General features: G+C 44.6%; 1 protein-coding gene across 1 annotated transcript in view; it reads right to left on the bottom strand.

Moving 5' to 3' along the window:
- tsc22d2 (TSC22 domain family 2) overlaps window positions 1-16,934 on the bottom strand; it is a 34,920-nt gene extending 17,986 nt beyond the window's left edge. Inside the window, exon 1 of the mRNA XM_061683047.1 lies at window positions 14,769-16,934. Coding sequence (XP_061539031.1) covers window positions 14,769-16,300 — 1,532 coding nt within the window. The 5' untranslated portion in view covers window positions 16,301-16,934. The remainder of the gene's footprint in view (window positions 1-14,768) is intronic.
- Window positions 16,935-24,680: the final 7,746 nt, after the last annotated feature.

Below are 24,680 nucleotides of genomic sequence, written 5' to 3'. Positions count from 1 at the left end.
TGGCATGCCATTTTATTGACACTATTAAGTTTACTGGTCTTTACACAATCAGGATTTTTGGGGCCGATCACCAATCAGGGAGTTTAAAAACAAAATGATAACCGATCATTGATCCGATCATGGAGCAATATGTCTATTTAAAAGATATATATATATATATATATATATATATTGGACTATTTTCTCACACACTTGTTCACAAAGAGGTGAACCTCGCCCCATCTTTGCTTGTGAATGACTGAGCAATTCAGGGAAGCTCCTTTTATACCCAATTATGGCACCCACCTGTTCCCAATTAGCCTGTTCACCTGTGGGATGTTCCAAACAGGTGTTTGCTAAGCAATCCTCAACTTTCTCAGTCTTTTTTGCCACCTGTGCCAGCTTTTTTGGAACGTGTTGCAGCCATAAAATTCCAAGTTCATGATTATTTGCTAAAAACAATAAAGTTTATCAGTTTGAACATTAAATATCTTGTCTTTGTAGTGTATTCAATTAAATATAGGTCGAACATGATTTGCAAATCATTGTATTCTGTTTTTATGTTTAACACAACGTCCCAACTTCATTGGAATTGGGGTTGTAAAAATAGCGGCTTACGATGCAGTGTTTCCAAGTTATATTTTAGAACACATACTTTGTAGATTTAAGTAAACTGGAAAAGATATACAAGATAAGGACATTTAGAATATAACAGGAAGTTTTTACGTCAGGGTTTACTTCCGCTTTAGGTCATAACTGATATTTGTAAGAAAAAGACTTCTCTGACATAACTATAAAATAATCAATATAAATGAATCAAATAAAAAATAAGTTTGGCAGTGAGAGTATCTTCCTGTGACTGTCAGTTCTGAGTCACTTTCCACCAGAATTAATGGATTACTGAGATGTATTAATCGACTCAATCTTTTACATCTGCACACATCTGTGTATCTAATAATTATTGATTATTTCACTCTCCCCTTTATAGTTACGATAAAATAAAATTATTATTATCCTTACCGTTGGTAAAATATCAAGATTAGATTGTACCAAAGGTTACCGAAATGAAAATAAGTGATCACCAATTGATTGTGAACATCCCTTGGAGAAGGTGTGACATTCACATTGGACTGGAAAATCACATAGGCTTCAACATAGCTCTACCTCGGTAGCAAGAACAGGCTGGTAACAAGCAGCTGTCGATTTCTCTTTGGTCTGAGGACTCCCTTTGAAATGAGCTAGGCATACTTAACATACTGCAACCACTCAAAAGAGGGGTCGAACCAGTTCTGGCTTAAGAGCATTTTGGAAAAGCCAATAAACACCAGTGGTTTACACATAATTCTCATTCCTGGAACAGCATGCAGGATATTCAAAGACCTGGGGCCTCATGTACAAAGACTTGTGTGGATTCTCTACTGAAACATGGCATACGCTCAAATCCAGAAAGCGTCGTACGCACAAAAATATCCATATGTATGAATCCGTGCGCAAGCATGAATCCAAGCACATTTCCTTCGTACATCCCAATCACCGTAGAATTGAGCGCACGTGTTAAAGTAGTTGACCTCTCCCTGTCCACGCCCACATTTAAATATGAAAATAATATTTAAATGAACCCTGCACCTGAGATCTGCATGATCAGAAAAAAAGGAAAATGAGCAAGGTAATGAAGAAAAATATTTTTTATGAATGGGAAGTTGCTCAATGAAGTGGAGGTGCGGAAGAAAATCCTCTTTTGGCACGCTGTCCTCCGGCGTTAACAACAAGCAAAAGAGGAGTGAATGGAACAGCGTGTGTGTGGCTGTCAATGCTGTGGAATCAGAATAGCGCACACAAAAAAAAAAAAAAGAAGTGGTCAGACATTAAGGTGGATGTGAAGGGGAGGACAGCTGCCCACCGCCAAAGTGTGGCCAAAACAGGCGGAAGAACCGGCGCAGAAGGCCTCACCCCGTTTGACAAGAGAGTCGCTGCAATCATGGGGGACACTACTCTCACATGTGGCTGACTCTGATTACCCCCAAGGTAAATACCATATATTTTTATAACTCACAACAAAAGTGTTCAGACAGTAACCTACACTCAGCCCTAGAGAAAGGTCCAATGTGTAAATGTTGTATGTATGGTATTTGTAATAAATCTGTTGAATTCAAATAGAAGTAAGAAAGAATATCACCAGAACGAAAAAATAAATTACACATATACGTAGATAGCTGGTCACCTTTCCTCAACATGCTAAATCTAGACTTTTGATTCCTTTGCCTGAGTAGGGTGCCATCTGACATTTGACAATAGCAAGACTATTTTCATAAGTATGAAAGTAAACAATGGACTTCTATAGTCTTTGTTGTCGAGGTTGTTGTTGTTTTATTATTCTATTTATTTCCTTTTATTTTCACACATTTTAGATCGGTTTGCATGGTGAAAAGACACATGCATGCTGTGGGGATCTTCTGTTTGCTGTTCCGGATTCTGTGGGGGCGGGACTTTTCTTTCACTCCTTCCTGATCTCGGGGGTCGGGGGGAACCACTGGGGTGACCTCCTGGGGAGTAATGCTGGTGGGATGGTGACTCGCCCATGTTACGTGGGTGCTCTGTTCCTTCGTCCCGCTGCGGTCGCCTCTTCCTCTTCCCGTGGGGGAGACGGGCGGTTCCCTGCGGGCTGTGGGGTTCTTTTCCCTGCCTGGTTTGTGGGGCGGAGGGTCCACCTCCAAAGCTCAGGGGCGGGTAGTGGGTGCTGGCGGGGTTGGTGCTGCGGGTCTGGGTGGGATGGGCCTCTTCGTCGGTGGTTGTCCGGCCTAATGGGCCCGACCTGGGAGCCATGCCTGTTAATCACTCACTTAGCACACACTCGCACCATTCACTGTATATATTTCTCACTAACCACATCTGGGCACATACACATTTCAAAGGGTTCCTGGGGGACTGGTATGGGATCGGGAGGGTGTGGGTGTCGGATTGGGTTTCACCACGTCTGTGCTGTTTCACGGTCCTTGCGCCTTGCCCCTCCGCCCTGCCTGCCCCCCTGGATTTTAAATACATCACACACACTCCCTGTGTTTTAATGCACCACATACACCTATCTCTGGGGGGCGGTGGGTCGTGGGTTTGGGGGGAGGTACACGGGGTAGGTTACTATGACCTGACAGTCATAGTAACGGGGGGGGGGGGGGGGGTGGGGGGGTGGATCTCACTTAGTTGCATGGCCCTGCTCCTGAGGCCAGGCCCCCCTGGGCTGGATGACTGCTTGGTGTTGGGGCTGACCTCTCGTGGCCCACGGCTGCTCCTTGGGTTCCCCCCCGCGCTCCACCTTAATTGTTCCCTTGTCGGGAGCCCCTATCCGCCCTCCATTCCAACAAACAAGGGACACTCTCCCGCCCTCGGGGTGGGCGGGGACTGGCTGCATCGCGGGCCCTGCGGCTTGTGGGGGCCGGTGGGTGGGGTGGGTTGGCTTGGAGGGTGGCATTGGGTCTCTGCGGCCCCCGCTGGGTGGCCAGTTTTCGGGGCGTCTCGGTTCGTCAGCCGCGGCAGTGCGGCCACAGCAATTACAGGACACTTCTGTGAGTCTTTGTGCATGTAAACTGGTATCAATTTACTTGCATGTATCCGCAGGAAACACACCCCTCGGACTCTTTCACTGGGTGTGGGGTCACGCACTGCAAGAAATAACTCATAAATATGCAAATCGCTTGTGTATCCCCTCACTTATACTCTCACTCTGTAGACTTTTATAACTTGCATAATTAATGCCACCGCACTTCAGTTGTACAGCCGGGTTCACGACCCTTGTCCTGCATGCTTCTTCTCCTGTCCTTGTCCTGTCCTTCCCTCACAGGGTGTAGCACTACAGTCCCATGCAACACTCATATTTAATGTTTCATTGTTGTAGATAATGTAATGATTTACTTCTCTCATCCTGTTTACAATTAGTGCTTTGTCTTTTGTCTTTGTTTCTCTCTCCCTTCTAGAAACTTTGTTCTGTTCGACTGATCAAGTCTGATTCTCAATAAACCTCAATTATAATACCACAGCGGAAGCTTAAAAACTCCACTGTGACACAGTAAAACTGTTCCGGCATTAAAGGGATACAGATTTTCCATTCTGCTTGACCTAACAGCCGAACAGGACAAAAGAAAAAAAAAAACACAAATAGAAGCATGTCAGCATATTAAATAGGTTATCAAAAACTTTGACTCACGTTTCATTACTCGATTTATTATTTGAATACACAGGAGAGGTCACGCAGTCGAAGCCACGTGCTACATGTTCAGAGGATTCGTCAACATTCCCCGGTGTCTCTATAGTGTCACAGACAGATGATTCATCCACCGTTCTTGCCATCTCCTCCGACATCCGGCTGCTGCTGCCCGCCCGACTGGCCGTGTCCTCACCCATGCACACTGATAAAGAGTCCTTTGAATTTACTTAATGTGAACATGTACATCGGTTGCACATTATTAAAATGTGTTAAAATGACAATTGACGCCTTTTCTCCTAAATGTAATTTTAACACATTTTAATCATGTGCAAGCAATGTACATGTTCACATAAAGTAAATTCAAAGGACTCTTTTTTTTTTTTTTTTTCAGTGCATGTGCTGGAGTCACAAGAAGCGATTGCGAGGGCAACAGGAGGCATAATTGAGCGCCTTGGTCAATTAATAGGTGTCCTCACAAATATCAGTGATTCATTAAATACACTAGTTAACAAATAATTTCTGAGTCCCTGCCTCTTTTACATTGTTGAAATCAAATGTTGCCAGGTATTAATTGTTCATCAGTCGTAATTGTTCACGTGTCTCTGATGTGCAGATTTATTATAACAGTTTCCCAGCATAACCTCCAAATGTCGCCAAAACACCAAAAGCTGTAGAAACGTGCATACACCAGCGATGAAGTTGGCGTGAGGCACCGCACATTTCCACAGTCATTTCTTGATACAGCTGAACTTTGCCGTGAAAAAGAACATACGTAACATTTTTGTGCGGACGCACCTTTTGTACATGAGGCCCCAGCTTCACTACAAAGAGAGTTAGTTATAATGGGCTCTTAGTTGTTTACTCACTTTGACTGGTCCAGTCTAATTGGACGTAAACCCTGATACCTTGCTGACATAATCGGGCAGGTGCTGTGATCAGAAATTATTCAACCACTGATCTGTTTGGAGCTTTAACATACTGTATACACTACAGTGTTTACATGTAGGGGGCAAGTTTAAGAATGTGGCCTAAGGCGACAAATTTAATTAGCCCCAGAGGCCCAGCAAAGGGTTATGGAGTGACTTTTGCCCCATTTACAGCTAAGGCACACATACACACAAACACAATCTGGCTGCTTTTGTCCAGATTTTGCCCCTTCCTGTCAAAGGATGTGAAACGCCAGACTATATTATGTCTTATAAGATCATCCTATAAGATTATCCTTAAATTTGAGGTATGTTAAGAGTGGATTTGTCGAGATAATAGTTTCCGAAACGGGTCGGGGCCGACAATCCCAAATAATAAATGTGTTCAATATTTACAACCCAAATTCCTCATGTGTGTGGGAAAAGTCGACTACTCTCAAGTCATGAATCCGTGAACTGCAACATGGTACGGAATATAAAGCGGTAGCCCTGACTTACGAACACGTTAACAACCTTAAATAAAAACAGACTTTTTACCTAATCTCTTTATTTGTATAAAAGTGGGTTCCCCGGACAGCAAGAAGTATTTTCCGCGATTTTGCATGGTTCGGCCTTGGGCAACCTTGAGAAACACTCTGGAAACATCAACTCATATTCACAAGACAAAGGGTAGAAGGCACGATATATATAATACTGCAGATCAACTAGAGTAAAGGAGAGAGTGTTTCAGAAGAATTAGGACTATGGGGGGTATATCAGATTAGCCACATTCGGCCAGTGTCCCAAAATCAAACTGGCAGAGAGCCATTAGCTCAAGCTGACAATCCATGCCATTCAAGGCTCCAGGAATTTGTTAACACAGTCAGGCTATCAGTGGAAAATGAGATACTCCCTTGTGTATATGCCATAGCAGCAACCCATTTATCAACCATAACACATGTCCCCAGTTTGAATGTCCACTGCACCCCATCCACACACCCTCCCCCTAAACTGTCAAACTGCCAAGAGGGCGAATGGAGGGAGGGGCAGGCACGACATTATAAATACATAACATGCACATTCTGATATCCAACCTTTTCCTCATATTTTTGAGATTGTAGGGTGAAAAGCTGCAGCTGGAACAGAGTGGACTGAATGGGTGGCAACAATGGGGAAATTAAATACCAGTATTTTGAGGGTAATAGCCCGTCAGCAACATACTGAAAAAAAGAACTATGAACTAGTTTGTTTTTGGACTGGTGAACTTAGTTCAAAATTCTAAATTATGAACTATTAACTGAACTTGTTCATTTTGGAACAATGAACTGAACTAGTTTGCGTAGAAAATTAACTTTCCCAACGCTGATCCTGTATTATTTCACATCGCAATAATATATCGCAGGTTTAAAAAAAAAAAAAAAAACGCAATGTCATTTTTTACAATACCGTGCAGCCCTAGAATATACTGAGAAAAAAACTTTTTACCATTACACATTTGGCAAGGCAATGCAAAATATACAGTTTTTAGCAACTTGGAGTCAGTCCATCACAGAAGAAACTGAAAACTACTGCGGTGACACAGGATCCTTGTGGCCATATTAGTTGTTGCTGCCTTAAATGGCCATTATTAAAGATCTCAATGTTTCCCCTGTATTCACCATCCCAATTAACCTCAAGTTAAACAATAGCAAAATCAAGACAAGCTCACACCTTCCACTGTGATCATGGAACCCAGTTTGCAACTTGACATTTCAAAACACTCCTTATCAGACTGGAACTTTTCTTGACATTCAGTACATGTGGTTGTGCAAGGTTTCATGGTGACATCACACGCCAGCTATCACATATGTCTGGGCCCAAGTTCATTGCCTTGTGGGTGGCAACCTGAGCTCAATCATTTTAATGTAATTGTTCTGGTGGTTTGTTCTATCCTACCCTGTATAGAAAGGGAAACTTAACCTTTACACACGCATTGATAGATGTTGATTGCTGGCCGAATATGTGCTGGGACACTCAGGTTTAAATGAGTATTTATATTTAGTTGTAATTTCTTGAAAAACCTGCACAATTACTTTGAAAATATCTGGTTTGAACGATATTCCCAGGAGGCCATTTACAACAGAATTCCAGCTTTTTTAGCAGAACCTGGATGGGCACAGTAACCGATTTGTCATTTAATCAAGTGTTACGTATTTTGTCAATTGGCTGGAATTGATTTTTTAATGGTGGATTGAGGGAAATGTGGAAAAATGGAGTGCGCCACTTGGCTGCAACCAGCAAAGACCCTGTTGATTCAGTCTGAACTAGTTTGTGGCCGAAAGAATATGACAACTGCGAAGGCATAAATCAGCAGCTCCAAAAACTAAGGAAAAATAAGAGAACAGCGTGAGTTTATCCAGGCTTTAGAACGCAGGCTAGCAAAACTACCTCTTCAGTATCTCATCATTATTTCAAATGTTTTTACTCGGTCACTATTTCAATTTCTGGTGACTCTATACTTTGTTCGTGTTGTTTTGCTAAAATGTCTCAATTGTAAACAGGTGTAGTTCCGGCTCAAGCTTAGCTGTTTTGCCTGTTTTGATGATATTATTATTTTTTTAGTTAGAAAGTATTTAATGTCGCTGAAATGTACATTTTATCCAGCCAGCCATCCATTTTCTTTCCGGGTCACGGGAGCAGTAGCTTTAGCAGGGAAGCCCAGACTTCCCTCTCCCGAGCCACATCATCCAGCTCTTCCGGGGGGATCCCGAAGCATTCCCAGGCCAGCCGGGAAACATAGTCTCTGCAGCATGACCAGGGTCGTCCCCGGGACACTTGACCAGGGAGTTGTCCAGGAGACATCCAAATCAGATGCCCAAGCCACCTCATCTAGCTCCTTTCAATGCGGAGGAGCAGCGGCTCAACTTTGAGCCCCTCTCGGATGACCAAGCTTCTCACCCTCTAAGGAAGAGCCCGGACACCCTGCGGAGGAAACTCATTTCAGCTGCTTCTACCCAGGATCTTGTTCCTGCGGTCACAACCCACAGCTCGTGACCACAGATGAGGGTCGGAACGTAGATCGACCGGTAAATTGAGATCGTCGACTTTCGGCTTAGCTCCTTCTTCACCACAACGGACCGATACAAAGTCCGCATCACTGCAGACACCTCACCGATCCGCCTGTCGAGCTCCCATTCCATTCTTCCCTCACTCGTGAACAAGACCCCAAGATACTTGAACTCCTCCACTTGACCCAGGATCTCATCGCTGACCAGGAGAGGGCACTCCACCCTTTTCAGACTGAAGACCATGGTCTCAGATTCGGAAGTGCTGATTTTTAACCAACTGCTTCACACTCTGCTACGAACCGCTCCAGTGAGAGCTGGAGATCACCGCCAACAGAACCAAATCATCTGCAAAAAGCAGAGATGCAATACTGAGGCCACCAAACCGGAACCCCTCTACGTCTCGGCTGAGCACCAGTCTGGCAATCCAGAGGCACTGTTACCGAGGTCCATGCGATGTTGCAGAGGCGTGTCAACCAGAACAGCCCCACAACATCCAGAGCCTTTAGGAACCGTGGGTGAATCTCATCCAACCCCGGGAACTTGCCACCGAGGTGGTTAAAAACCTCCTCGGTGAGCTCAATCCCAGAGATAGGAGAGCCCGCCTGAGAGACCCCAGACTGTGCTTCCTGATGGGAAGGCATGTCAGTAGAATTTAGGAGGTCTTCGAAGTATTCTCCCCACCGACTCACTACATCCCGAGTCGAGGTCCGCAGGGCCCCATCCCCACTATACACAGTGTTGATGGTGCACTGCTTCCCCCTCCCGAGACGCCAGACAGTGGACCAGAATTGCCTCGAAGCCGACTGGAAGTCGTTCTCCATGGCCTCACCAAACTCCTCCCACACCAGAGTTTTTGCCTCAGTGACCACCAAAGCTGCATTCCGCTTGGCCAGCCGGTACCCATCAGCTGCCTCAGGAGACCCACAGGCCAAAAGGGCCCGATAGGACTCATTCTTCAGCTTGACGGCATCCCTTACCACCGGTGTCAACTAACGGGTACAGGGGTTGCCGCCACAACAGGCCACCTTACGGCCACAGTTCCGGTCGGTCGCCTCGGCTATGGAGGCGCGGAACATGGTCCACTCGGACTCAATGTCCCCCGGCTCACCCGGGACCTGGGTGAAGTTCTGCCGGAAGTGGGAGTTGAAAGTCCATCTGACAGGCACCTCTGCCAGATGTTCCCAGCAGACACTCACAATACATTTGGGCCTGCCAGGTTGGACTGGTATCTTCCCCCACCATAGGAGCAAACACACCACAAGGTGGTGGTCAGTTGACAGCTCCGCCCCGCTCTTCACCCGAGTGTCTAAGACATGCGGCCGTACGTCCGATGACACGACCACAAAGTCGTTCATCGAACTGCAGCCAAGGGTGTCCCGGTTCATGGTGTTCATTATGGAAAATCCATGATGAGCACAGAGATCCAATAACAGAACACAGCTCGGGTTCTGATCGGGGGGGCCATTCCTTCCAATCATGCCCTTCCAGGTCTCACTGTCATTGCCCATGTGAGCAGTAAAGTACCCAGCAGAACAATGGAGTCCCCAGCGGGAGCGCTCTCAAGCACCCCCTCCAAGGACTCCAAAAATGGTGGGTACTCTGAACTGTTGTTTGGTACATGGGCAAAAACAACAGTCAGGACCCATCCCCCCACCTGAAGGCAGAGGGAGGCTAGCCTCTCGTCCACCGGGGTGAACCCCAATGTACAGGCGCCGAGCCAGGGAGAGTATACCCAGGACCTGCTCAGCGCCTCTCACCGTGGGCAACTCCAGAGTGCAAAAGACTCCAACCCCCTCAAGAGTACTGGTACCAGAGTCCAAGCTGTGTGTAGAGGCCAGCCTGACTATATCTAGTCGGAACTTCTCGACCTCACACACCAGCTCGGGCTCTCTCCCTGCCAGAGAGGTGACGTTCCACGTCCCTAGAGCCAGCTTCTGTAGCCAGGGATCAGATCGCCAACGTCTCGCCTTCGGCCACCGCCCAGCTCACACTGTGCCAAATGTGGGGGGAAAAAATGTGGGGGGGAAAACAAAAACGTCTGTGTGGAGTTTGCATGTTCTCCCTGTGCCTGCGTGGGTTTTCTCCGAGCACTCCGGTTTCCTCCCACATCTCAAAAACACGCATGGTAGGTTAATTGACAACTCTAAATTGCCCGTAGGTGTGAATGTGAGTGTGAATGGTTGTTTGTTTATATGTGCCCTGCGATTGGCTGGCAACCAGTTCATGGTGTACCCCGCCTCCTGCCCGATAATAGCTCGGATAGGCTCCAGCACGCCCGCGACCCTAGTGAAGAGAAGCGGCTCAGAAAATGGATGGATGGATGGATTAAAAGAAGACAAGTTCCTGTGCCAAAACTCAGAAAAGGTGATGTCAAACTAAACTTTGACAAGACTGACAAATTACAATGTCCAGACAATTTTGAAAAAGAATCTGTCATGAATAAGTCAACACCTAGTTACGCTGTCAACAAAAACACTATGACGACTTGATTTGAGCATCAGACCACAGAGCAGACATCATCCTGCCATTTCATCCAATACTCATGCACACACGCACACACACACAAACAAACTTTAGATGCTCACTGTGGTCCTCATTGGTGTGTGCATGTGTGTGAGTAATTTAAAAGTGATCTCGCTCTCTCTACGGCCATTAAATGCCCTGTCCAGCTGCCAACATCATCATAGCTGCACAGGCGTGCAGTGTTGTCAGTCCACTTTCCGCTCTTTCCCTGTCTTTCCGAACAACAAAGGGGAAACGGGTGTTCCTTTTATGAATATATTGGACAACACACGGACACAGTTCCTGTCTTGTGCACATTATCAAGTCAGTTGCAGTGATGCTGCAGGGACAAAGTATCTTAGTAAACAACAATAAGCTTCAACAGTATCTAGAGCCAGGGGTGCCAAACTAATTTTTGTCGCAGGCCACATCGGAGGGCCGTTATGACTGTGAACCCATATAAAATATTGTCTCATATAATGACATATACACAACAGATTGATGGATAACTAGTTTTAAAATCAGAAGCCAATAAAAAATGTTTATTTATTTTATTTATTTGAAAAAGGTGACCGTTAACATAAAATGCTTGCAATATCTCAACATTATACAAGTAAAGACACCAATTTTGGTATTTTCACAAGAAACATGAAGTCGTGATTTGCTTTCGCGGGCCACATAAAATGATGTTGCGGCCCCCTGGCCACCAGTTTGACACCTGTGATCTAGACAGTGGACAATACAGAGCAGGCCTCCCTCCACCTTTGAAAACGTAACCCTCCTTCTCCTATGGCTGTACCAATTGATTAAGCACTAAAGAACAGACCATTGGTTAACATGTACAGGACGCACATATTTATGATTTGCCAACCTGTGAAATTTGTGGTATCAACATCCTTTTTTTCAAGCTAATTTTTACTGCCAAATAAAGTGTGGCAAGATTTTAGTTCAAGGAGTATGGGAGCCCTGTGAAAGCCCCTAAAAATAGCTGCTGTGTGTGTGAAGGGGTATTGTAAGCAAGTAAAGACTCGACATTCACATGGTTTTACAGCTAATAGGGCAGAATAGTGTCTCTCATAGTCACACTAGGAAATAAAAATAAAAATCAGGCCCTTAAATACTTCCTGCTGTGTATCTTGCTTGTTAACACATCTCTAAACTCCACCCACCCATGGCTGAATAGTTTTGCATGAGGGGGCTGAGAAGATCTAAAAAGGATATGTTAACCATGCAGTGCTTTGAACCTTTTTAATGTCAAAGACTGAAAATTCCTCCCGTCTCTGCCAGTTTCATTGGAGCATCAATCAATCATGACGCCCATCCTCACAACAGCAGAAAAATGCCAATGTCTTGAGGAATAACCCCAGTACTTTCAGTGTGCCTAATTATGGTTGTGGTCAAAAGAGAGGCATGTAAGGCATGCCCACACTGCTGAAGAAAGAAATGACAGCATTTAAATTGAGGGCATCTCCCCAGATACATACACACACACATACATACACCCACACACACACATACAGCGGCTGAAATATTAATTTAACACGTCACCATTTTTCTCACTAAATATACTTCCAAAGGTGACCTGAAAATCTCACCAGAAGTTGGGAACAACCCATGTAATCCATACATAAAAATATGTTTAGAAAAAAAAATTACTGAGAAATTAAGTTGTATGTAAAAATGACAAATGACACAGAGAAAAATTACTGAACACATGACGAAAGGGGGCGCCACAGTGGCCGACTGGTTAGAGCGTCAGCCTCACAGTTCTGAGGAGCGGGGTTCAATCCCCGGTCCCGCCTGTGTGAAGTTTGCATGTCCTCCCCGTGCCTGCGTGGGGTTTCTCCGGGCACTCGGGTTTCCTCCCACATCACAAAAACATGCATGAATTGGAGACTCTAAATTGCCCGTAGGTGTGAATGTGAGTGCGAATGGTTGTTTGCTTGTATGTGCCCTGCGGTTGGCTGGCAACCAATTCAGAGTGTACCACGCCTCCTGCCCGATGATAGCTGGGATAGGCTCCAGCACACAAGCGACCCTAGTGAGGAGAAGCGGCTCAGAAAATGGATGGATGGATGGATGACGAAAGGGAGGTGCAAAAAGGCATGGAAACCAAGACAACACCCAAAATCTATCAATAATCAAACAGCAACCCAGCCCCTTGTCAGTGCCAATGCTGGTTCAGTCCTAATTGATGGCCTACAAAAAGGTCTTATTGCCAGGGTGTGAGTCAAGACACATCTCATGATAGGTAAGAGCAGAGAGCTGTCGCAAGACCATCGCAAACTTAACTGTTGCAAAACATAATGATGGCATTGGTTACAAGCGCATAACTAAGCTTCTGAACGTTACAGTGAGCACGGTTGGGGCCATAATACGTAAGGTGAAAGCCAATCATACACCATAGATTTGCCTCGATCAGGTGCACTCCTCTATCTCTTCTGATAGAGGAGTGCAAAGAATTATCAGAAGAGTTGTCCAAGAGCCAAGGACTGTCTGTCTCCTGTCTGGAAGAATATAGTCTGGTCGGATGAGAGCAAAATTTAACTGTTTGGATGCCATAATGCACACCACATTTGGAGGAGAAATGGCACTGCACATCACCCTCAAAACAACATACCAACAGTGAAGTTTGGGGGTGAGAACATGATGGTGTGGGCCTGCTTTTCAGCAAATGGTACTGGTAAACTTCACATTATTGAAGTAAGGATGAATGGGCAAATGTACCAAGACATTCTTGACAAAAATCTGCTGCCATCTACGAGGATGATGAAAATGAAACGAGGGTGGACATTTCAGCAGTATAATGATCCAAAACATACTGCTAAGGAAACTCTCAATTGGTTTCAAATAAATAAAATAAAGCTGCTGGAATGGCCAAGCCAATCACCTGTCTTGAATCCAATCGAAAATCTATGGAAAGAACAGAAACTCAAGGTCCATAAAAGAAGATTTTTTTTTTATTTTTTTTAATCAGTTTATTTGAAAGGGGAAAATGCAATTGAAGACTGCTTGTGTGGAGGAATGGGCCAAAATCGCACCAGAGCAATGCATGCAACTGGTTTCGCCATACATGAGGTGTCTTGAAGCTGTCATTGCAAAAAAAGGCTTTTGTACAAAGTATTTAATAAATACCAGTTGGGGTATGCAATACTTTTTCCCTGTATCATTTCACATTATTACACAACTTAATTGCTGAGTATATTTGTTCTACTTTCTTTGTATGTATGGATTACTTGGGTTGTTTTCAGGTCAATGGCAAATTTGGAAATATATTTAATGAGAAAATGGTGACGTGTTAAGTACTTATTTCAGCATTTACTCTATGACTGCATAGCTGCCAACCTATAGAAATTAACATCATCAATTAGTTTGAATTTCCATATTTTTAAAATTATGTCAAGAACATTACCATGAGAAAGTTATTGCAGTATGTTTTATAGTAGGATAAAAAGAATTCTCCATACTGTTCAGTTTCACAACAATCATTACTCTATAATTGTAATAGTTAATAAATTATACCTTCAATATGTTATTTTACTGTATTTATTGCATCAATCTTGTAATGGTGGACGCATTTGCAGCCAAATGTCTTCTCTTTCATGCTCTTTTTGTATTACCTGTATCCACTATTTGCTGAAGCACTTCAACAACACACACACACACACACACACACACACGCAAGCAATGCTTGGCAGATTGATCAGGTTTTATGCGACCCTGCTCATTTTTGTGCGTCTCGGACGCAGGAGCCACATCAATGAGATCCTTGCATATAGGTTGTGGGTTTTTTTTGGGGGGGGGGGGGGTGAGAGAGAGAGAGAGAGAGAGAGATTAGAAAATAAAATTTGGATTAAAACTCCCGAAATAATCCATCAATCATTGCTTTTCCTGTTCAGGGCTGCAGGGAGGTGAAGTCTAGCCGAAGTCAGCCAGGATTGATCACAGTCAATCACAGGCCACATATTGAGACAGACAACCATCAACACTCAAATTCACACCATCACTGTGTGAGAAGTGAACCCACGCTGCCTGCAAGGGAACTACTAAACGATCAGTGACTCCCAAAACAATCTCTTTGTTATACTATAACAATTTCAACAGCCTAACATATATGATCACAACACAACTTCTTACCTGTCCTCATCGCCATCCATGGTTATATGGATGCCAAACAGGCTGTTGACAGCAGGACTGGGAAGGCCGAGACCCTCCGTGATGAAAGGCTTCATATTGTCTTTCCCTGGCAACACACTGCCACTGGGCTGAGGTAGGACTTCAGATTTGGGCTGACCATTTTCTTCCTGGTTACTGAATCCAGTGAGAAGGCCTGTGGTGGCACCTCCATGGGCCCCTTGGGGCTGAATAATGATGCCAGGCGCCTGACTCGCCCCACCTGTAGGGGTACTGGTGGTAGTGGGCAATGTGACAGGCACATTCAGGACCCCGCTGGTGGCAGAGGATTTGGGAGCAAGGCCTAACCCTCCTGAGGGGTGTGTATGGTTGACCAGCTGCTGCTGACCACCGCGTGGTGCCATGTGCAGCAGGAGGCCCTGGGCAGAGGGTGCCTCGACCCCTAGTCCATGGGCTAAGGAGCCAGCTGGCAAGATAAGAGATGAGGGGCCCACAGAATGAGGAGTTATTGGAAGAGGGTTTGAACCAAACTGCTGTTGACGGTAATCTGGCTGGACCGCGGGATGGTTAGAATATGGAAAGTGCTGGACTTGTGTGGCAGGAGGCGGGATGGGAGACTTCTGCTGTAGGGAACCCTGGTGCACACCCTTGAGGTTATTTGAGAGGAAAGTTTGGGGAGCAGCAGGTTGCATACTGACCAGAGCGTGTTGCGTTTGCTTTGATGATATTGTTGAGTAACCTGTGGGCTGGAAGGCACTTGCCCCACTCCCAATCTGGGGGACCAAGCCAAAGCCTTGCTGCACAGTCTCAGAAGAATGAGTGGGATTTGTAGCTGTGTGGCCGCTGTCCGCAGCATTCTCCAAAGCCTGGGAGGAGGAAGCACTGCTTGAGAGAACGATGTTACTGGTGGTCCCTATTCCACTGTCCCGTTCTACACTGTGATCAAGAGTTACAGTTGGTTTGATGCTATCCACAGTCCGATTGCCATTTGAATCTGAGTCTTTGTCATGGAACTCAGTGCAAGTCCATCTCCCTCTTCTAAAGGGCTCTCCGGTACCGTGGTCTAATTTAATGACCCTGAAGCGAGAGCTGCAGGTATTCACAGGAGCAACAGTGGTACTAGGGACAGTGGCAGCAGGAGCAGCAATTGGCTGAGCTGTTGCTGCAGACACATTTGTTGCTGAATGATGCGGGGCCAAAACACCGCCGACTGCACTTTTGTTATTGGGGAGACCCTCATTGACAGAAGCTGTCAAAGCGGCCTGACCCTCTTGCGTGTCTCCCACGTTATTTAATGTTTCCTCGGATGAGCTCCTATCACACACAGCGAGGTCGACTCGTGAAACATCGAATATTTCCGACGACACATCCTCTGTTCGGGACTCGTCTGGGTCGTCCAGACTCTCGGTGTCGTCTGCAGTGTTGCTGGCCGCCACCTGAGCCTGCGTAACACTCGTGATCTGGAAACAACTCTTTTTTTTCGCTGGCATTTTCGACATGTTGGCTAGCTCTGTCGATTCAGTGTATTCCCACATGAAACGAAGCGCCGCACGTCGGTTCTTACTGGTCAGTTCACTGGTTGAGGATGAGAAACGGAGACGTACCAACACAGTACTTTTCCATATCGTTTATCTCTCGCCAAGTCCACCCGTTGAGAAGTCACAAGCACAGTCCAAGATTCTCCCAAACTCCTGAGACGTTGTGCAGTGTCCAGTCACTGCACTCCTCCCCGGCCTCTCTCTGGCACCCGGTCAGTCGCCCTTGCGTCCTACGGAGTCCACAACAAGCAGCCCCTTATCGCACTTATTCACCAGCTGTCCCCGGGACTTCAATCGGAGGCAGGCCCGGGTTTGTGAGGCCACCTCTCCCTCTTTCTCGATATGCCGAGTTAGCTCAAGTGAGCTAGTTTCGCCTGCCCCAATACCAACAGGTGTGGAATCATAATGTAAACATTCCTCTCGGGTCCTTCGAATAAGAAAGTATAATCCAGCGACGGAGAGAAAAAAAATACGTCAAAGTCGTTGAAGTCTGGCCTCTTAGTGTCGTAAGTGACTTGTGGCTGTTAGCTGACAGATAGCCACAAGAGCACAGCCACTGGAAGCTTTCGGCTACTTGCTACTTACTGCTTGCTGCTGCTAGCTGCTGCCTGCCTCTCGTCCACCAGACAAGATGGCAAGAGCCAAGTGCATCCTGGGTAAACAGGTCAAATACATATTACCCCGAGCGTAATAAATATTTTTCAATAATGCAACTAAAAATAATGTGTTACTTTTACTGAGAATAATATTCTTTTCCGGAGACAACGAATTATACTAAATTACTAATACGGAAAAGTAATTAACGTGTCGTCACTTCCGGTATGTGTTTTACCGAGTCGTACGTACTTTATATAGCTTAAGTACAGTATTACATGTGATAAAGGGTATCTAAATCCAAGGTGCTTTCCAGAATGTGTACGGGTCATTTCTGGCCGTTGGTATTTATTCAGTTCCCATGAAAAGACCTTTATTATTTTACTTCAATATAAATAAAATAGGCGGCACGCTGGATGACTGGTTACCACATCTGCCTCACAGTTCTGAGGACCGGGGTTCAAATCCCGGCCACCGCCTGTGTGAAGTTTACATGTTCTCCCTGTGCCTGCGTGGGGTTTCTCCGGGTACTTGGGTTTCCTCCCACATCCCAAAAACATGCGTGGTAGGTTAATTGAAGACTAAATTGCCTGTAGGTGTGAATGTGAGCGTAAATGGTTGTTTGTTTATATGTGCCCGCCTCTCGCCCGAAGATAGCAGGGATAGGCTCCAGCACACCCACGACCCTAGTGAGGATAAGCGGTGCAGAAAATGGATGGATGGATAAATAAAATGCGGGTGGCACGTTTTGAGGACTCGCGTTCAAATCCGGCCTCGCCTGTGTGGAGTTTTCATGTTCTCCCCGTGCCTGCGTGGGTTTTCTCAGGGTACTCCGGTTTCCTCCCACATCCCAAAAAAATGTGTGGTAGGTTAATTCTCTAAATTGCCCGTAGGTGTGATTGTGAGTGTGAATCGTTGTTTATTTAAATGTGCCCTGCGATTGGCTGGCGACCAGTTCAGGGTGTACCCCGCCTCTCGCCCGAAGATAGCTGGGATTGGCTCAAGCACACCCACGACCCTTGCGAGAATTGGCGGTTCAGGAAATGGAAGGATGGATAAATAAAATGCTTACTGTGAAAACATTAAAACATTGATGGTCTTCATCAATCACAAAATGGCTGTAAAATTTCTTTTTATGTACTTGTAGTAACAAACTTGTTTTTTGAGCCCAGATTTCCGTTTAAATGAGGGTTAACCAACTTCTTTTCTGAAAGCTACTTCTTGAATTAATGCAGGGGCTAACAGTTTGATATACATCTGAAATTTGCTCAAATTACCTTTAATTATATGCTATTGTTAATAATTTTGATAATTATCTGTGAAGTTACAGATTTTGTTCATGATTTTTCCCAATTATTATCAACAATGAATTTACAAGGTAGCCTACCTTGTTAATTCATTGTTGATAATTATTGCATATTTGTTTCCTACCTTAGGGCTGAGGGCTACCCGTGTGGTCTTTGGTGGCTACCGGTGTCTGTGGGCACCATGTTAGTGACCCTTGCTTTACATGATATCCCTAAGGCAGGTTTTCAGTTTCAGAGAGACATATTTGCAATTTTAAAGTAAATAAATATTCCACACATCAAGAATACGTAACTAAGATGTATTAAGGTTTTTACCAGTTTTACGAATATAGCCAGAGTCCACCCGTTTCTCACTCAGAGGTGCTGATACATGCTATTATCTCCTTAGACTACTGCAATGCCCTGCTCGCTGGTCTTTCCAAAAAGAACATCTGCACTTTACAACTACTTCAGAACTCAGCTGCTCGTGTGCTGACAAAAACCAGAGGGCGGAAGAACATTACACCAGTTTTAAAATCACTGCATTGGCTCCCCGTGCGTTTCAGAATGGATTTTAAGGTTATTTTACACGTTTTTAAATGTCTTAACGGTCTTGGGCCATCATATCGCTCTGATATGCGCTTATCTTATCAACCCTCGTGGGTCCTGAGGTACTCTGGCACTGGCACTTTTAAATATTCTAAAAACTAGAACAGAAAACCACGGAGAGGCTGCATTCCGCCATTACAGCCCACGCCTCTGGAACAGCCTGCCAGAGGGCATCAGGAATGCAGAGACTGTTTATGCTTTTAAAATGAGGCTCAAGGCTCACCTGTTTGGGTCAGGTTTTTACTAATTTATTTATTATTAATTTATTGATCTACTCATTTGCTTATTCATTTAACCATTTATTTATTTCTAATTTTACTCATTTATCTAATTATTTCTATTCTATTTTCTTGTTTCTCTTATTGTCCTTCAGTTTCTATCCTGTCCAATTGTCTCTTTTAGACTTTTTAAGGTTTACTCCAGTCTCCTCATGGAAGCCCCCATGCTTGTAGGTGTACTGTGTTGGGTGATCGTGGCACTGGTGTTTGGCTGGTGAAATTCTTCTGACATATGACTCTTGACAGCCCTCAAGAGGAAAGCACAAAATGAAACACATTGAGGTGTTGAGAAAAAATATGTCGTATTTTTTACTGTATTTATTTGCATAATATTGGATTTTTATGTTAAGTACCAATTTGTTAAGTACAATGCTACTGACTTTCAGTTATATCCAAAATATTGAGGCTACATGACCACTGACAGTTATAGACACTTGATTATTTTATTATTCAAAATATTAACCCGTGTATTACAAGAACACGACACAAGACTTGAGGCATGACTTCCAAGACAACAACAAAACAAAAAAAATGACAGGAAGTGGAACATAGGCCTATGACACGTCTCTTATCAAGTCAGGAACGTCACCCTCTGGTGATTTCACAATCAATTGAACAATCAACTTAAATTCATGTGACCACGCTGAGTCACAATCATCTTTCACAACAGGATTAGAACATCACTGCATGACAGTGCTGTTAATCATTTGGGCACTATGTTTTCAACATCATACTCACGATAGTAATGCTTCCATTCAAAAGAGTGGCTTTATTAGTTCTATATAGTTTATTAGTCATTTATGCAACAGTCTGTTGACTGCTGCTCGGTTATTGTGTAACAGTCGACCGGAGAACATTTTATCACAAGATGGGGGCATGACATTGGCAAAAAAGGAAAGGTTTATGCTGTGTATTCTCTCGCTAGTGATGGTATTTGGCATGATTATTATCTTCACCACAAGGGTCATGTTTTCATTCCACTCTGTCTGTTGTTTCACAGGGGTTCCGATCAATTTTGAGATACGATTTGCTTAAAATACATGAAGCTTTTATCAGTTTGACTGTCTTACCATGAACCTGTCATGACTCTGTGAACTTGCCTTGTCTGTTTGTTTTTTTTTCCAGTGGATGTCAAGAAGGGGCGAAGCATCCTGTGCGCCCCTGTCACGCATTGCGATCAGCTTGGTTTTAAAGCACAGGGAGTAACAGGGGATAGTCGCTGGTCTATTATCTGCTCACCACTAGTTGCTTTGTGCTTTTCTTGTCATGCTAGTGTAAGTACTTGCTCTTCTTCCCTTCTCCAAGTCTTGGTCATTGACTCATATTTAAGTAATTTTCTGTCTCTTTGCTTCTAGCTTGCTACTTGTAGCTTCTGTTCGTGTGTGTGTGTGTGTGTGCGTGTGTGAGTGTGTGAGTGTGTGTGAGTGTGTGTGTGTGTGTGTGATATATACACACACTGCAATTGCACACCACGTATTATGACTGCTCCGACCAAATAATGTAGCAGTATCAGGTGTGTACAATGACATGGCACGTTGTGGTCGCATATAACATTCTTCATGAATGTGGGTGGCTTCAATTCAGTCAGTTCAAGATTCAAGAGGGTTTTATTGTCATTTCAGCCATTTACACATACATAGTGCAATTTTATGCAGTCCAAAGCTAAGATATTGGAGAAGGAAAACAACTCAATACACGTCTTGGAAGCCCATGATAATCAAGGAGATCTCAATGCAAGTGAAATAAGAAATCTTTAAAAGAGATGAGCAAAAAAACTCATGTGAACAAATTATAAAGTTATAATTATTAAACAAATAATATAATACAGTATTGTACTTATTTTTATGAAAATACATTTAATAAACTTAATATTAAGTTTAATAATTAAATGTAGTATTTTTAGGCAGTAGTTATTGACATGTAAGAATTTATTTTGGGTATTACAGTATTTAGATATGAATTGGTACAATGAATGCGGTAGTGTTCTCGGGTCTGTGTGAGTGTGGACATTGCTTTTAGAGATGCACAAGGTAATGTTGTTTTACTGTGCGATGACACTAAATATGATTCTGATTCTCAAATGATCTGTTCGGTAGGTTCTTTGAAAACTCCCAGATGAGCTCCTCTAAAGGCTTAGAACTACAATACTAAAGTAGCTCATCAAGGAATGCTTTTCTTTGTGAATGAAACAACATTTCATCCATCCGTTTTCTGTGCCGCTTATCCTCACTGTAGGGTCACGGGTGAGCTATTATCAACAAAAGTCAAGAATATACCATAGAAGGTAAGTGTATTGTCAAAATTTACAACTAAGAGACCCATTCATGGATTTAAATACAGACAATAACAACAAACACAAGTCAGATTAGATTTGTTACAGAATTAGATTCTTTAGACAGAAGAAACCAAGGTCAACTTGCATCAGAATGACAGAAGAGAAAAGTATGGGGAAGGAAACGAGCAACTCTTGATCCAAAAGCTCCCTTAGTTGTCAAGCATGATGTAGGAAGCATTACAACGTGGGCATGATCTGCCTGTCGATATCCAGTTCCATTCTTCCCTCACTCGTGAACAAGACCCCAAGATACTTTAACTCCTCCACTTGGGGCAGGATCTCATCCCCGACCTGGAGAGGGCACGCCACCCTTTTCCGACTGAGGACCATGGTTTCAGATTTGGAGGTGCTGATTCTCATCCTAGCCGCTTCACACTCGGCTGCGAACTGCTCCAGTGCGAGTTGGAGATCACGGCTTGATGAAGCCAACAGAACCACATAATCTGAAAAAAGCAGAGATGCAATACTGAGGCCACCAAACCGGACCCCTCTTCGCCTTGACTACGCCTTGAAATTCTGTCCATAACATTTATGAACAGAATCGGTGACAAAGGGCAGCCTTGGCGGAGTCCAAACCTCACTGGAAATAAGTCTGACTTACTGCCGGATATGCGGACCAAACTCTGACTCTGGTCGTACAGGAAATGAACAGCCCGTGTCAGGGGGTTCGGTACCCCATACACCCGAAGCACCCCCCACAGGACCCCCCGAGGGACACGGTCGAACGCCTTCTCCAAGTCAATAAAACACATGTAGACTGGTTGGGCGAACTCCCATGCACCTTCGAGGATCTGCCGAGGGTGTAGAGCTGGTCCACTGTTCCACAGCCAGGACGAAAACCACACTACTCCTCCTGAATCGTTTTCCTAACGGACCCTCCTCTCCAGCACCCCTAAATAGACCTTACCAGGGAGGCTGAGGAGTGTGATCCCCCTGTAGTTGGAACACACCCTCCGGTCCCCCTTCTTAAAAAGGGGGACCACCACCCCAGTCGGCCAATCCAGAGGCATGGTCCCCGATGTCCAGGCGATGTTGCAGAGGCGTGTCAACCAGGACAGCCCCACAACATCCAGAGCCTTTAGGAACACCGTGGGAATCTCATCCACCCCTGGGGCCTTGCCACCAAGGAGCTTTTTCACCACCTCGGTGACCTCAACCCCAGCGATGGGAGAGCCCACCTCAGAGCCCCCAGACTCTGCTTCCGCATGGGAAGACGTGTCGGTGGAATTCAGGAGGTCTTCGAAGTATTATCCCCACTGGCTCACAACGTCCCGAGTCGAGGTTAGCAGCGCCCCATCCCCACTATACACAGTGTTGATTGTACACTGCTTCCCCCTCCTGAGATGCCGGATGGTGGACCAATTTTCTCGAAGCCATCCGGAAGTCTTTCTCCATGGCCTCACCGAACTCCTCCCATGCCCGAGTTTTTGTTTCAGCGACCACCAAAGCTGTATGCTGTATTCCGCTTGGCCACACCACTCGGGTTCTGATCGGGGGGGGGGCGTTCCTTTCAATCACGCCCTTCCAGGTTTCACTGTCATTGCCCACGTGAGCATTGAAGTCCCCCAGCAGAACGATGGAGTCCCCAGCGGGAGCGCTCTCCAGCACCCCCTCTAAGGACTCCAAAAAGGGTGGGTATTCTGAACTGCTGTTTGGTGCATAGGCACAAACAACAGTCAGGACCCACAAGGTGATGGCTTCCAGGAGGGGTAGAACCCATCAATATACAAAAATTCAAAATAACAGAACGTAACTGACAAATGACAAAACATAAAACAGAAAACTACTGACCAGACATGCTGATTATTAAATGTATTAATGTGTGCAGATCGCTACAAACTTGTTTTGCTTGTCGAACTTGACTGTTTAACACATTTTGCTTCGACCAACCAATCAGAGGACAGAAAGATGCTGATGTTGTCGGCCAACACTACTGATTCTGAAGGCCTTAGGTGGATCAACTTGACATGGCAGCACATAGAGGCTGAAATCTGATTGGACAAAAAATATAAAAATCACTTACACGTACATGAAGCAGTGCAGCCAAGGGAAACACTACCAATTGAAGAGATTAGACTGTTGGGAATAAAATAATACACTTTCCTGGAACAAATGCTTATGATAGTATTTAACAAGTTGTCAGAACCAGCAAGGCCTTCTCTAATGGTCTACAATGTTTTTTTATTTATTTATTACACTATGTAAACGTCATCCAAATTTTTCTGGCCTCAGCTGTATACTTATTAACAAATAGTTTGTAAAGGCAATATTGCAACATTATATCAGTCAGTCCGTATATATTTAGGCTCCCTGCTTGCCTTTGCATTTCCCTGCTCCAGACCATATGTTTGTATAGCTGTGTGTGTTTATTTATCCTGCGCCGAGGCTCAAGACTACCAGGCTGTGCTTGCAGCGCGTCACAAGCTGAAACGCAGGCCACTTTCAGCGAACCACCGCAGAAACAAGACAAATGTTGTGCTGTCTGTATTTTGGGGCCCGAGGGTCCGGGCCAGTGGTCACTTACAGCAGCCCCAACTTGGGAGACCTGTGGCTTTTACCAAAGCAGCGTTAGTGCACGATGAATAAACAAAGTGACCAAACATCACTCAAGACTCGCTAAAAACAGCTTCCCTGAAGGAAAGTGTACACAGGCTTCGTTCAGGACTTGACCAGTAAAACACCAAAATAATGGGGGGGAAATGCATGTGAACATTGTGGTGTTTTTGGCATGTTTTCCAGTGGCATGTTCATTCTGACCTGGATGATTCATTTCCCACTGTCTGACCACTAATCAAGACGGCAAAACTGAAATTACCGTAGGCCTCAAGGTGCGTCTCTGTTCTCATAAACTCTGAACACACAATTCCCAAAACAGACTTAGTTAAAGTCTGGTGTGTTTTGGGAGATCATCGGGTGTATTTTTTGTTTAACACTGACGTGTTAACACCCTTGGATATTTTTTGACAACCTCACGAATTCTTTCACTTTTCACAACAATGAGCAGCTATTACATAAAAGTGGGTGTGATGGTAATGAACATAAACATACTGGTATTGGTCTAAAAACAATACACAGTTGCCAAGTAGTAGCCATCCCTGTCAAACATCAAATTGGTCATCAGGTGCAATGTGTGAAGTGTTTTTATCATGTTAAAGAACCAGCAAGTGCACCAGCTCTGACTTGGGCCTACACTGCATCACATCAAATGGGTTAAAATCATAATTGAGATTTTTTCTTTAACGATGTACAAGACAATAACGGGGTGGACATTTATG

This window comes from Phycodurus eques, chromosome 8, assembly GCF_024500275.1.
Source record: "Phycodurus eques isolate BA_2022a chromosome 8, UOR_Pequ_1.1, whole genome shotgun sequence".
Taxonomy (NCBI): Eukaryota; Metazoa; Chordata; class Actinopteri; order Syngnathiformes; family Syngnathidae; genus Phycodurus; species Phycodurus eques.
This window is presented reverse-complemented; position numbering and strand designations above follow the sequence as displayed.